General features: G+C 43.7%; 1 protein-coding gene across 1 annotated transcript; it reads right to left on the minus strand.

Moving 5' to 3' along the window:
• Positions 1–1,606: 1,606 nt before the first annotated feature.
• atp5f1b (ATP synthase F1 subunit beta) lies at positions 1,607–6,820 on the minus strand. The gene is made up of 10 exons (XM_062527496.1): positions 6,660–6,820; positions 5,522–5,695; positions 5,256–5,430; positions 4,903–5,024; positions 4,601–4,785; positions 4,024–4,182; positions 3,627–3,749; positions 3,131–3,343; positions 2,318–2,519; positions 1,607–1,875 (listed from the first exon to the last, which is right to left on the minus strand). Exons 1-10 carry the CDS (start codon positions 6,748–6,750, stop codon positions 1,778–1,780), a joined length of 1,542 nt encoding a protein of 513 aa, XP_062383480.1. The 5' UTR covers positions 6,751–6,820; the 3' UTR covers positions 1,607–1,777.
• Positions 6,821–14,868: the final 8,048 nt, after the last annotated feature.

Raw genomic sequence — 14,868 nt, forward strand, 5'->3', positions numbered from 1 at the left:
TTAAGCAGCAACATTTTGCCCCCATACAGTACATCACACATTAGGCCTAGGCATGATCACTGAAGAGGCAGTCTTAATTGTAGGCTACTGGAATAGGTGTGCACTACGTGTCCACACAGGAACTACTGGAGCATTGACTGAATGAACTGAGGCAATGATTCATAAGCCCCTTGAAGGTCACACTGCTGCACTCACAAGTTTAGTTCTGCACTCACATTCCTTGAGGAAGTGTGCCCCCTGGTGGACAGTAGAAGTTCCTGCAGTAAAGAAGTCACATTAGATACAGTATGCAAGACTCATCAGTAACTTGACACCTGTGTAATTCTTAACTTAGGAGGACTGAAGTTTCAGAACAGCCAATCTCTGAAAAATTCACGTTTTCAGTACATGACCAACACCGTGTAAAGCTTCCCAAAGCAAGCTTCTCCCGAGCTTGAATGTCTGAAATTGCAGTTATTGTGCAGATTCTGGCAAAAATATCCTTTTGACGAAGCAGAAGCTCTACCAAATGCATAGTTTTTACATTTTGGGTACATATTTTTTTTTCTTCCTCTACATTTCCCATGTTTGCATACATCGACTTTTTTGAGGAATTTCTAACATCAACAGCAGTACTGTTGCTGTGTAAAATTGGACTTTAAACTACATTAATATATGTGAAGATTATTGGTCTATCACTTGGGACAACATACCAGGAGGGAATCCTGTCCTTATGTCCCGATCAAAATTAGGTGGAACCATGCACAGAAGTGGAACAGTCAGTTTAGCAATACGCAACATGCCAGTATACTATTTTAACAAGTTAGGGGACATTGCATGGTCCCTTTCCACTATGATCAAAAGTTAACTCCTTTTCAATTTATCCGAGACCTTCAAAACATGATCCTCCAAAAATTATATTTGCCCCCACAGATGATTCACACTGAAATGGAACATTTCATGATGAAATGCCCTAGTTGTACATAACGGTCATGCCTTCAAACAGAAATGCCATTTGCTTAGGAATGACTTGAAACTAATGAAAGTTATTACTGTCTTATTTACATGACAGGGGTGGTTGGCTTGGGTCAAGACTAACAGACCCCCTCAGAACAGTAAAAAGCATCTTATGAATCAATGTGTCCAAGGTCATGAGAAAAATATTTAAAGTTGAAAATTGAAGTCTGAGTTACATGGTAATTTAGAAGTAAACTTGGAGACTAAGCACTAGTCAAATCTAGTTAAAACAAAAATCATGATCTTTAGTATGCTTGTACATCATGTTAAGAACCTTTGAATTATTAGCTTTAGAAACATGTTGCCACTCGTTTGGGCCTCATGCATTTGCATTATGATCAAATGCTGTGGATGCATTTACCTTTTGTAGACTACACATTTTATTTCATAGGAATTGAACATGTTTCCCAAATGACTGGGTTATCAGATTTATGAACATACTCAAATCTTTAGAAACAGGTGGGGAGTTACTGTAAGTTCAAACTGTAGGGGGAACTCTACATGCCTGCAAACCTGCGAGCAAAAAACAAAAAGAAATGGGCCAAACTGCATAGGTTCTCTAAGGCAGTTAGAAAGGCAATACGGTCAAATAAAAAAGTCAAGACAAACATTGTAAGACAGACCTTTATTTCCTCCATTGTAATTGGAAACATTAAATAGAACTTTTTCAGGATGACTTGACAGATACAGGGACAATTTTTGTATTTGAATGTGACAACGTACAAACCAAGTGCTTCTTCCAGACCTCTTTTTTTTACACAACTTATTGACAGATGCTCGTTTACGAGTGCTCCTCAGCCAGCTTCTCTGCCTTCTGAACCACCTCCTCGATTGGGCCCACCATGTAGAAAGCCTGCTCAGGCAGGGCATCGTACTCACCTGGGAGACAGACAAGCATGTTAACATTAATTAAAGAAAACACACCAAAATATTGCAACATATTTAAAATTGATAAGACTGGAGTACTGCAATCTTATTCTTGATTGTTTACCCAAATTGAACTTAAATTAAATGCAAAAAGGGACTTTTATACAACCAATTATACTACAATTAGCATCAATAATGCATTCCATTAAGAAAATCCCCAAAATACAGAATCATAACCCCTGTATCATAATGTTTTGTATAGTCAAGATTCTTACCAATACACAGTTTTAAAAAACAAAGACATAACCAGATCAGGCCAGTAGAGCTTCAGAAATGAATCTGCACAAGACCCACTGGGATTACGCATTATGAGAATAACCTCCTTCCATTTTTAGCTCTGTGGGATTAGACCTGACCCAAAGGGCCCATACAAAACCAAGGAAACGAAACAAACCTCCAAGAATGGACTTGAAACCGCTGATGGTCTCCTTCAGGGGCACCAGCTTGCCCATGTGACCAGTGAACACCTCAGCCACCTGGAAGGGCTGGGACAGGAAACGCTGGATCTTGCGGGCACGGGCCACTGTCAGCTTGTCCTCCTCAGACAACTCATCCATACCCAAGATGGCAATGATATCCTGAAGGGATTTGTAGTCCTACAACAACCAGAACAGAGCATGCGTGACCTTATGTCTCCAGTCACACCAGACACATAAAACCATCGCCTTGAACTACTTGGCATGTCTAGTTTCCATAAACAAATAGATCATATTCCTCGATCAATAGAAGAGTCAGTATAAGGCCCCGTACACAAGTAGCTGGGTATCTGCTTAAACGAAGGTATTTGTCTACGTTTGGACCAGTCATCCACATGACAACGCATATAAAAGAATGTTAAAAATAAAAAACTCCGGGCAAAGTGAAGATCTGCGAATTCTCTGTTTATAAATTGACGTGTAGCCAGAGATAACTGGAGATCTGCGGTTTCGAACGTCAGAATATGCGCCAAAACAACAAATCTGCTCTGATGTCAAACATTCGACCTTTGTTCACTGCAGAAGCATGGATCTGAGTGCCTTGAAAACAGATGTTCAGTTATGTGTGGAAGGTTTTTTCCAAAAACGAGGTAATGTGGATACAACTATTTTATAAACGGAGGGGGGGAAATATTAGGTTTTAAAAATACCCGGCTACGTGTGTACATAGCCTAAGACACACCACTCACGCCACCTTCAAACAATTTTGATTGTGTGGTGGGCAAACCAACCTGCAGGATCTTCTGGACACCACGGGCGATTTCATAGTGCTCAGTTCCTACGATGTTGGGGTCCATGATACGGGAGGTGGAATCGAGGGGGTCCACAGCGGGGTAGATACCCAGCTCAGCAATGGCGCGGGACAATACAGTGGTGGCGTCCAAGTGAGCGAAGGTGGTGGCAGGGGCGGGATCTGTCAAATCATCAGCAGGCACATAGATAGCCTGGAGAGGGGAGGTTACAAGTCAGTGATATGACTCGAACATACTTTCCACCCAACAATAGTTGCACTTCAAGATGGTACAAATTGTCTTGACAATCAGTTGTGCTTCAAGACTTTCAATCACATGCACATTTTCAACAAATCCAAATTGTACCCAAACTAGAGCATTTAACCATGCTCTGAAGGTGGATGGCTCCAGGCTTGAATAGAATGGCCACTACATTCCAATATAGAAGCAGATATGGATGAAGACAAAGACAGCATGACTGGGGCGTGTACTGTACCTGCACAGATGTGATGGAACCCTTCTTGGTGGTGGTAATTCGCTCCTGCATGGTACCCATGTCAGTGGCCAGGGTGGGCTGGTAACCCACAGCAGAGGGGATACGACCCAACAGGGCAGACACCTGGAGAGGGGCAATTACAACAGCATTTTAACCCACTACAGACCCAAGAGAAATGACAGGGAGCTTAGAGCAATGTGTCCATCACTGGATCTTCATATTTTGCAGATTCTTGAATTTCCCCTTGGGGATCAATAAACTATCTATCTATCCCTTCCCATTTCAAAAATAAACAGAGTCCATCTGTTCATGACATTAAAGAATGTCAAGCATGATGCATAGCAGTATAACAAGCTACTTTTGGAAGGCAAGCAAACAATTTAGAGTTTCCACAAACCTCTGAACCAGCCTGGGTGAAACGGAAGATGTTGTCAATGAAGAGCAGCACATCCTGACCTTCCTGGTCACGGAAATATTCGGCTACGGTCAGTCCAGTCAGAGCGACACGGGCACGGGCGCCTGGGGGCTCGTTCATCTGACCGTACACCAGCGCCACCTGGAGGTGAGGAGGAAGAGGTGCAAGTATGAACACAACAAACAAGTAACAGACTACATGCAAGGTTAAATGCCAACAGGTGGTTCTTAATTTAGAAGGGGGTACTAGGAGTGGCTGGGAGGATCCAGCTAGTTTTATCTGACTTCTTTGAAGCAAAGTGTATTCACTCTCCATTAATGCTTTGTACTTCGAATGACCTACATTTATAATAATCATGACATTTAGCTTATATTGACCTACATTTATAACAGACATTCCAAACAGTTCACTTAAGTATATGGACAAGGCTATACAGCTATAGGAATGTGTGAGTACACAGACAGACACACCCGCCCACTCTACATCCGAACAGGGAGCTTTATGCACTTCAAGGTGCACTTTCAACATGGCTTACAGTACATCTCATGAGGAACTTTACCTTGGAAGTAGTATCTTTCAGGTTGATGACACCGGACTCAATCATCTCATGGTAGAGATCGTTACCCTCACGGGTCCTCTCTCCCACACCAGCGAACACGGAGTAACCACCATGGGCCTTGGCCACGTTGTTGATCAACTCCATAATGAGTACAGTCTTGCCCACTCCAGCACCACCGAACAGACCTGTATAATCACAAATGAATCTTAGCCTACATATACCGATTACGAGGAGTCTCTAATGACTGATATTACAAACCAATTGTAAAAGTGTAACAGCAGAAGTGTTTTTTAAACACATACCAATCTTTCCACCCTTGGCATAGGGGGCAAGCAGGTCGACCACCTTGATGCCAGTGACCAAGATCTCCTGCTCCACACTCATGTCTGTGAACTCTGGAGCCTCAGCGTGGATTGGGGCAGTCCTGCAGAGAAGTAATATGATCAGCATGTTTCCTAGCCATTAAGGCCATAAACACTTGCAATGAGTATTACTACACTTCTAATAAACGAATTCTACTTTTTAGATCAGACAATATAGACTGTACAGAATATGAAACATTTGCTTTGCGAGCTTAGGATTCTTCAACCTTAACTCCATCTTTGAAACCATAAGCACTGTGATTCGGGTTGCTAACAGACTGATCTAAACTTACTGTTTTGTTGAGATTGGGCCCCTCTCATCGATGGGCTCTCCAATGACATTCATGATTCTGCCCAGGGTCTCAGGTCCCACAGGGATTCTGATGGGGGCACCAGTGTCCAAGACCTTCTGCCCACGAACCAAACCCTCTGTACCATCCATGGCAATGGTGCGGACTGTGTTCTCACCTGAGGAGAGCAGTTGAATGCGGTCACAACCACATAGTCCCATTACACTGACAACTTAAATGGCTAATTCTAAAACGTGACAATGACTTACCCAAATGCTGAGCCACCTCCAGTACTAGCCTAGACTCGCGGCCAGCCACCTCCAGGGCGTTCAGGATGGGAGGAAGGCCCTCATCGAACTGGACGTCCACCACGGCACCGATGACCGCGACGATACGCCCATTGGCGATGGATGCGGCTGCAGCTGGGGCAGCATAACCCCGGGCTATGGAGAACATGAACACAATAAGAACACTACTAATGACACTGAATAACTAGGCTACATGGACTGAAAGTCAATCCTGTCAGTGTCATTGCAATAGACATTACATGACCTAACGTCTGCGTTAGAGTAAGGTTAAACGTAATATCTCATTCAAAACTACCGTAACCTTGTTACCTTATTGCTCTATCAACATTAACTTAAATGTTTCCAAAGAATTGTTTGCAATTGTTTCGATTCGATGACCTTGGACCATTTGGTAAAAAAAAACACATTTTTTCCACCGACATCAGGTTTGAAAGCTAGAAAGCCATTTTCCTAATCCTCATGTCGTCAGTGTCAGTAAGGACGCTTAGGTTGGCTGGCTAATGCTACTTTAACTGCAACCTCACACTGCAGAAAGTCAACTGGTATAACGTTAGCCATCTACGACGTTGTATAGCTAATGCTAACATCGTTGTACAACTTGTACTACCACCGAAAGAAAATGTTTCAATTCCGCAAGGTCTCTCCACACTTTCAAAATCCAAACATGTATCCATATCCTACCACTTCCCATTTTAAGTGTTGATATGTTGTTGCATACGAGACATTACGTTATCGAAAATCATTGTGCATGCAGCGCTTGCTAAACGACGAGCTGGCTAGTCATGTTAGCTTCCTCATGACACACAAAGGTCATCGGCGTTATCGTAGGAATTTCCATTCATAGCCACAATGACAGTAAATATATGCGATGCTCACTAAACCAAAAACACAAATGTAGCAACAAGAATGAATGTTCTTCAAGTTTGTCATTGAATTTCTCAAACTCATGTCTGCGGCCTGTCGTACGCGCGCCGCCTGCACGCCGTCTGCCATTTGCCTCAGCACGACCATGACACTGACAGTTTGACCATGAGAGGTTCCGACAGAAGACAATTACAGCAAAAACATTTCGAGAGCAAAAACATTATGTGTGCCTTACAAGCATGGAGAGCCGATCTTGATCCGGCGAGAACTCCAGGCTTCAGAGCCTGCAAAGCCCCGGTGCAGCAACGTCCCACGGCTCCTAACATTGTCAAAATGGCTGAAGGTGGAATGAGACAGAACTTGGGAAGGCTTTTTATATGAATAGCCGGGTACCTGCACTGAGCATGCGTTGTCAAAATGGCGGCGTGACAGTGGGCTATGTGCGCATGCGCTGATCACTGAAGGGCAGAATGATCTGTGATGAATGATGTGGTGTGGCATAATCAATGGGCCGCTGCTAACATAGTGTCAATACACTCTCAGGTTTCTGATAAAAAATATGAATTTTATATACTTACTATTGTTTAGTCCTAAGGTGCATTGCACATTTGCTTGTTATTTCGCTGTAATAAGCATGACGCGAGGGCATTCTGGTTATCTGCAGGTTACAGTGGCAAGGTGTGATTAGCTTGTTGACATTGGTAGCCTAATGTATCAGGACCTGTATTGTATATTTCATGGTTGTAAGGGATTTTCATGTAGCATGGTTGATGCCTAGTGAGGCATTTCTTGTCCACATCCAGTCAGGAAAATTAATTCGTCTACGCTTTCTTAACTAGCATGTTAGTTTACTTCTTGATGTTAACATGGGTCACTTCAGCTAGTCAGCAGGGTGTCCTAAAAGTAAATCACTTTTTCAATGCACAATTGTCTTAATGTGGCGAGATCGTAGAGTATGTAAATTGACCCATAGACCTAGGCTACGTTAAAGTTCTGTACCAAACAAGTTAATTTTTTTTATAGACTTCCCTTGAAATTTAACTGGACTGTCTTTCTTAAAATATCAATTCATTCATTCATTCATTCATTCATGCATGCATTCATTTTCTTTGCCATATACATTTGTTTGCATTTATTTCCTGAATTTCTGAAGTACGGTATTACGTTTTTTAAGTCACTTTTGTATAGTTTTATGTTTCAAACCATCACTTTCCACTTTTCCAGAACTAGAACAGGTCTACTTCAAGTTATCTGAATTCAGTAATGATGCCTTCATAACTTTTTTCAGGTCTCTGCAGAATGCTGTACCCATTTCAAACTCTAGAGTGCGGTAGAGGGCTATGCATTTTAGAGATGAATTTCTGTGGTGAGTTCTCTTATGCTGGTGGTCTGCATCATAGACAGGTCTGCATAACTCCAGCTATCTGTCAGGTAACAGATAACTATCAATACATATTGTTGCAAAGTTGTCCATGCATATAGAATAACAGCAATCCATGTTATATCACAGATTGATTACACTTTACTTGAAGTACATAAGGGTGACATGACATGACACTGTCATGACACATGAACCCTAACCCTACCCTTATGACACGTTCATGACATTGTCATCATCTCACGTAGATGCCTTCAAGTTAAGTGTGACCCATAGATTTATCCATATATTTTATTTTATTGTATTTCCCACCCCATTCCACTTAAATAATGAATATAGGTAATTTAACATTGATGTGAATTCATGATAACAAACTTGATGACATCATTTGCATAAAGCTTACTTTTCAAGACAATTACTGCAAATCTGTGGCTTGCTGAGTAGTAGCCAGTCCTATTGAAATTAATCCACTAACAAATGAAGAATATAATAACTAAGGTATTTTTCTTTCAAGGGCTGCCTAACTGTTTTGATAGGCGGTGGTGTCGTTAAACGACTGTATCTCATATTCATATGTTCTTTATCATTGAGATTATAACTACTTAAGCATGCTGAGCAGGGCAGTAGGTTGACATAAATAGGGACATTAACATTGCCGTTAACAAACCTGCCAGCACAGATCATCTGTAGCCATCAATTAAACCCACACTTAGTGTACTGTCCTCTCTGTGTGTTTCGAACACAGTTTGACAGCCAGCCTAACTCCTTCAAGAAAACTCACGAGTCAGGATTTAGCCTCCAAGCTCCGGTTTTAATGAATAATGAGTAAAACTGAAAATGATACAATAGTACATGTATTCAGTATTCTATATTTAAGAAATATACTATAAGCTAACACCAGTGAAAAGGCATCCAGCAGTAGCTGATCAGTAAACAGAAGGCAGCATGGAATTATCAAATAAAGATAGAATTATGAGAAACTACCCAATAATTTCACAAAATGTATAATCTACTTTAAGTAAGCAATTATTAAACTTACGGACGATGCTTGTCGAGGGCTTAAACACAAAGGATGTTGAAAGATAACAATTCAGCAAAAACCCAACACACATCTGCTGCTTAACAATATCAAAAATGGTTGTCCTTGTTGCTATGGCTATGGTCATAAATCAAACAATACAGTGGGGCTGTCATAACAACTGCATATCAAAAGGAACCACTAGATGGCACTAAACTGCGTAACTAAAACTATAATTGCCAGAGGCAGAACACTCCCCGTCTGGCATCTGTAAGATGTCAAATCAACAAGAAAAGGATACGTTTACTCTTCTTTTCCCATCAGCAAGATGATCTCTGACACAGGCCTCAGAAACGTCTTGATGGCTCCTTCTTTTGTCACCTTTAACTCTACTTTCCGGACTTTCCCATCTTGACTAGGGAAAACAGCTGTGATGACTGCCATGGGCCAAGTATTGCGAGCTGCTTGAGCATCCCGCAGTAGGACGAGGTCACCTACTTGAATGTTACGCTGCTCATCTAGCCACTTTCGACGCGGTTGCAGTGTTTGGAGGTACTCTGCTCTCCACCTGTTCCAGAACCTGTTGGCCATATTCTGCACCTGCATCCATTGTCTTTTGTAGAGATCCTTTTCGCCAAAGTCTCCAGGCGGCAATAGAAAGTCGCTCTTTTGAGTAAGCAATGTGGAAGGTGTTAAGAGGAAAGGCATGTCTGGATCAGTTTGGATAGGGACAAGCGGTCTGGCATTCATGACGGCGGACACTTCGGCCATCAAGGTGCAGAGGACTTCATGTGAAAGAGCTATCTTAGTCTGCATCAACATGGAGTCCAGTATTTTACGAGCCACTCCTATCATGCGCTCCCAAACCCCTCCCATGTGAGATGCATGGGGGGGATTGAACTGCCATGTACAGCCTTCTTGGCTGAAGAAGCTTTTGACACTTGATTCTTCCATCACCTTATCAAATCCAAGCTCCTTGCTGGCTCCAATGAAATTAGTGCCACAATCAGAGTGGAGCGTCTTTGCTGGGCCTCGAATGGCAAAAAACCTCCTTATAGCATTGATGCAGCTTGAACTATCCATAGATTCGATGACTTCAATATGGACAGCACGAATGCTCATACAGGTGAATAGAACCGCCCAACGTTTGCTCTGGGCCTGCCCACCTCTGGTTCGACGGGCAGTTATGCTCCATGGGCCGAAAACATCCAATCCAACGTTAGTGAATGGTGGTGACACACAGAGACGTTTTTCAGGCAGATCTGCCATCTTCTGCCTCTCCACACTGCCACGAAGCTTCCTGCAGAAGATACACTTGTGTAACACCTTACTAATGGATCTCTTCCCACCTACTAGCCACAGTCCTGCTGCACGTATGGCTCCTTCAGTAAAGTGACGCCCTTGATGGATGACTCTCTCATGGTGATGGCGTATCAGAAGTAAGGAGATGTGATGGCCACCAGGTAGGATAAGGGGATGCCTCTCATTATTGCCCAGCTGTGCATTAGTTAGTCTGCCACCAACTCTAATCATGTCGTCTTCATCCAAGAAGGGATTCAGCTTTGAAAGCGGACTGTTTTTAGACACCATGCTATTTTGAGATAGTGCCTTGATCTCTTCAGGAAAAGTCACCTTTTGCACAGACTGAATGATGATTTTGGTAGCTTGTGACAGTTCATCAGCTGTAGGGTGCTGATTACAGTGATGCCATCCTTTGCATTTAGAGTCTTTCCCAGCACAAGCAGACTTGAATGAACGGGCCACATGAATGAGAGATGAAACTGCTTTACAGACGGTGATCCATCTTGAGAATCTCTCAAAGCGCTCAGGGCTAAGCTCTTTTAGGCTTGTTTGGGTGACGTATGTTGCTGCTTCAGGCCGGATGTCGGCATCACAATCTGGATCGATCAGGTGAAATGGGTCCTGATTGGTTGTGCTCAAGTCATGCTGTTTGCGTAGGAAAGCTGGTCCTGTCAGCCAAGAAGTGCTCGCCAGCTGTGATGTTGACACTGACCTTGAAGCATGGTCTGCTGGATTGTGCTCAGTAGACACATAATGCCACTGCTCTGGACTGGTGAATTGTCTTATTCTTTGTACTCTGTTATGCACATACACATAGAAGCGTTTGGTTTCATTGTATATGTATCCTAGAACAACTCTACTATCACAGTAGAAGTGTATGGCGTCTGGCTCAAAGTCAATCTCTTCCACAATGAGTTCAGCCATCTCAACTGCCAGCACTGCAGCACACAATTCAAGTCGTGGTATTGTGAGGTCTACTTGTGGAGCTAACTTTGCCTTTCCCAAAATGAATCCTATCTGGCAGGCCCCATCTTCACTGATGGTCTTGAGGTAGGCCACAGCACCAATAGCCTTGGTGGATGCATCTGAAAACATGCAGATCTCTTTTCTTTTAGCCTTTGACAGAGACTGTGGTGTATAGGTCCGAGGCACATGGAGCTCCCTGAGGTCTTTTAGTGAACTACGCCATGCTTCCCATTCCATCCTCTTATTTTCAGGCAGAGGTGAGTCCCATTCCATGCTGTCCACTGAAAGTTCCCTAAGCAAGAGCCTTCCATGTATTGTCACAGGTGCTGCAAAGCCAAGGGGGTCATATAGGCTATTTACAGTTGACAGTACACCACGTCGTGTGTAAGGCTTGTCGTTCTCTGACACCTGAAAGCTGAATGTGTCAGTAACAATTTCCCATGTAAGCCCGAGGCTGCGCTGTGTGTGTGTTGTTTCTCCATCAAAATCGAGATCTTTTATGTCTTTGGCATGATCCTCTTTGGGGAAGGCCTTCAAGACATCAGGGCTGTTAGAGGCAATTTTGTGCAGCCTCAGGTTCGACTCCGATAGCAAGGTCTGTGCTCTCTGAAGAAGATGAATGGCTTCGGCTTCTGTGGGCAGTGAGATGAGCCCATCATCCACATAGAAGTTGCGCTCTATGAAATGCCCAGCAGCAGTGTCATACTCCTGTTCACACTCTCGGGCAGCTCGTCTCAGTCCATATGTCGCCACGGCAGGAGAGGGGCTGTTGCCGAAGACATGGACTTTCATACGGTATTCCACTATGTCCTTTGTGAGATCATTGTCACGATGCCATAAGAACCTCAAGTAATCTCTGTGGTCCTCTCTCACCACAAAACAGTGAAACATCTGTTGGATGTCTGCTGTTATGGCCACTAGCTCCTTCCGGAAGCGGATCAGGACACCTAACAGGCTGTTATTTAAGTCTGGCCCGGTGAGCAGAACATCGTTAAGAGAAACACCATAGTGTTGCGCGCTGGAGTCGAAAACAATCCTGATCTGGTCAGGCTTCTTCGGGTGATATACACCAAATGTCGGTAAATACCAGCATTCTTGATCCTCTCGAAGTGGTGGTGCAACCTCGGCATGATCATTGTCGAGGATTTTCTGCATGAAACCTAGAAATTGTTCCTTCATTGTAGGTTTCTTCTCCAAAGTGCGGCGCAGAGAGGAAAGACGACTGAGAGCCAGTGGCTTATTATTAGGAAGGCGTGGCCGGGCGTGTCTAAAGGGTAAAGGTGCGACCCAGCTGTTGGCTTCATCTTTATACATGTGTTCATCCATAATTTTCAGAAATGACTCATCTTCTATAGAAAGAGCAAGTTTGTTGTCATCTTTAGTTTTCTGAAAGACCAGATTCCCTAAAGTTTTTTCTTTAGCTCTGTTTGTCTGTGTGTGAGAGATTTCTTTGATTTGTATGTGACTAGGGCATGGAGTGAATAATGAAGGGCGTCCATTTTCCAGCACATTGGTCTTTGCACTGTAGACGTTCGGCTTATGGACGTTTCCCAAGCACATCTCCCCTACTAAGACCCAGCCAAGATCTAGCCTCTGAGCAAAGGGGGCGTCATTAGGCCCGTTAATGTGTTGTCTGACTTTATGTGCTCTTAGCACGTCTCTGCCTAGTAGTAGGAGAATGTGAGCATTTGGATCTAGCTGCGGGATTTGTGATGCAATAGACTTTAAGTGTGGGTGTTGTAGGGCCACTTCGGTCGTCGGTATTTCGGCCCTGTTATCAGGTATCTCATTGCATTCAATCAGAGTGGGGAGTGCAAAGCTGTTACCCCCACTAATTGGTTCTATGTAGAAACCTTCAGCTCTTCTGCCACACGTGTCCACTACGCCAGCACAGGTCTTCAAGGAGTATGGAGCTTCGGTGTCATAAACACCAAAGAGATCGAAGAATTCAGACCTTGCTAATGACCTGTTGCTCTGATCATCGAGCATAGCGTACATTCTTGTAGCCGTTTCAGGTTTCCCGTGTGGATAGACTTTAACAAGACAAATTTTGGCACATGACCTCCCAGCGCGGCCTTCTCCACAGACCTCCATGCAGTTTGCACTGACATTGGTAGATTGTTTTTGTTCTTCTCCCTCCCCGCCGTCCTTTACATGAGGCACGGCAGTCTGTGATGACCAGGGGGGTGGGCCTGGGTGCAGAGCACTGATATGACTTCCACTGTCACACTCCACACATTTCAGAATAGCTTTACACTGTTTTGCTAGATGAGAGTTAGAAGCGCAGCACTTAAAGCATATGCCTTGCTCTTTTAGAAGTGCTTTTCTTTCGTCTAGCGTCTTTAGTCTAAAGCCTCTGCATTTCTTGAGGGGGTGGGGCTTGTTATGGATAGGGCAGTGTTTAGCCACATCATCCATCTGGCTGGTGTCAGCGTCATGACTAGTAGGGGAATCTACATCTATCTTATGCACTGTCACAGGTATTTTAGTCTTGAATTTTGGTGTAGACCTGTCATGTGAATTAAAGCTGGTGTTGGACAGAGCAAAGCTTGGGTCGTTTCTTATTTTTGCATTAAGACAAACAAAATCAGTGAAGAAAGAGAATGGAGGATATGTGACATTGTGTTCTCTTTTGAATTTAGACCCTTGGTAGATCCACTTTTCTTGTAGCCCAAAAGGCAGCTTCTCCACAATGGGATTAATGCCACGGGCTGTGTCTAGCACTGTGAGCCCTGGTAGATATCCATCTTCCTTTGCAGAGAGCAGCTCCATTAAAAGATCCCCTAACTCTCTTAGTTTATGGTAGTCCCTATTAGAAATGTTGGGAAAGTTGTCTAGCCTTTTAAGAAGAGCCTGCTCAATAGCTTCAGGAGAGCAGTAGACTTCCTCCAGCCGTGTCCAGACCATTTGCAGGGCCGCAATGGGATTCCCTATGTGGACAGACCGGAGCCGTTTGACATAGTTGGAGGATTCTTTGCCCAGCCATTTTGTCAGCAGATCTAACTCTTCGCTTGCAGAAAGGTTCAGGTCGTTAATGGTGTTTAGGAAGGATGACTTCCACGCCCTGTATGACTCAGGACAATCGTCAAATTGTTTTAGGCCTGTGCTGACTATTTCCCTGCGTGCCAAATATCTAGCCATATTTATCATGTCGTCAGGTGGATGTTGCTTAATTAGTGGCGGCGCGGGTATGTAGGGAGAGAAGGGAAATCCATTAAATCCTGGTGTGTTGTCGGGTTGTGGTTTGTAATGTGCTTTCTCTCTTTTAACAGTTGTAGGCCTTGTAGGAGGACTATAATCTTGTGTATGTACGTGTGAGTATGGGTTCTTGTATGATTCCTGTGGCTGATGTGGTATTTTAGAACTATGAATGTGTCCTCCTCCAGTGAGTGGAGGCTCTCCATGTCCTATGCGGGCCTCAGGCACATAATGTTTGGTAGCACTGACTGGCTCTGTGTTTGGGGTCATCATGGATAATGTGTGTACATAGTCTCGTGTACGCTCCTCTACACTCTCTGCAGAGAATAGCTCTCTTAGGCCACCGATATCATCTTGGCTTATTATATGTGATGCAGAGGATCCCTCATTTGCAAATTCTGCTGCAGCTTCTGCTATTGCGGCAGCAGCCTCTTTTTCCAGACTGAGGGCCTCTAGATTTGCTTCCAGTCTGGCTTTATCTATTTTCATTGCAACCTCTTTCTCTGCAAAGGCTGCACGAGCTTTAGCTGCTTCTGCTTTGGCGCGGGCTGCTGCTGCTGCAGACGATTTTGTTGCTTTTGA

Source organism: Sardina pilchardus, chromosome 23, assembly GCF_963854185.1.
Source record: "Sardina pilchardus chromosome 23, fSarPil1.1, whole genome shotgun sequence".
NCBI lineage: Eukaryota > Metazoa > Chordata > Actinopteri > Clupeiformes > Clupeidae > Sardina > Sardina pilchardus.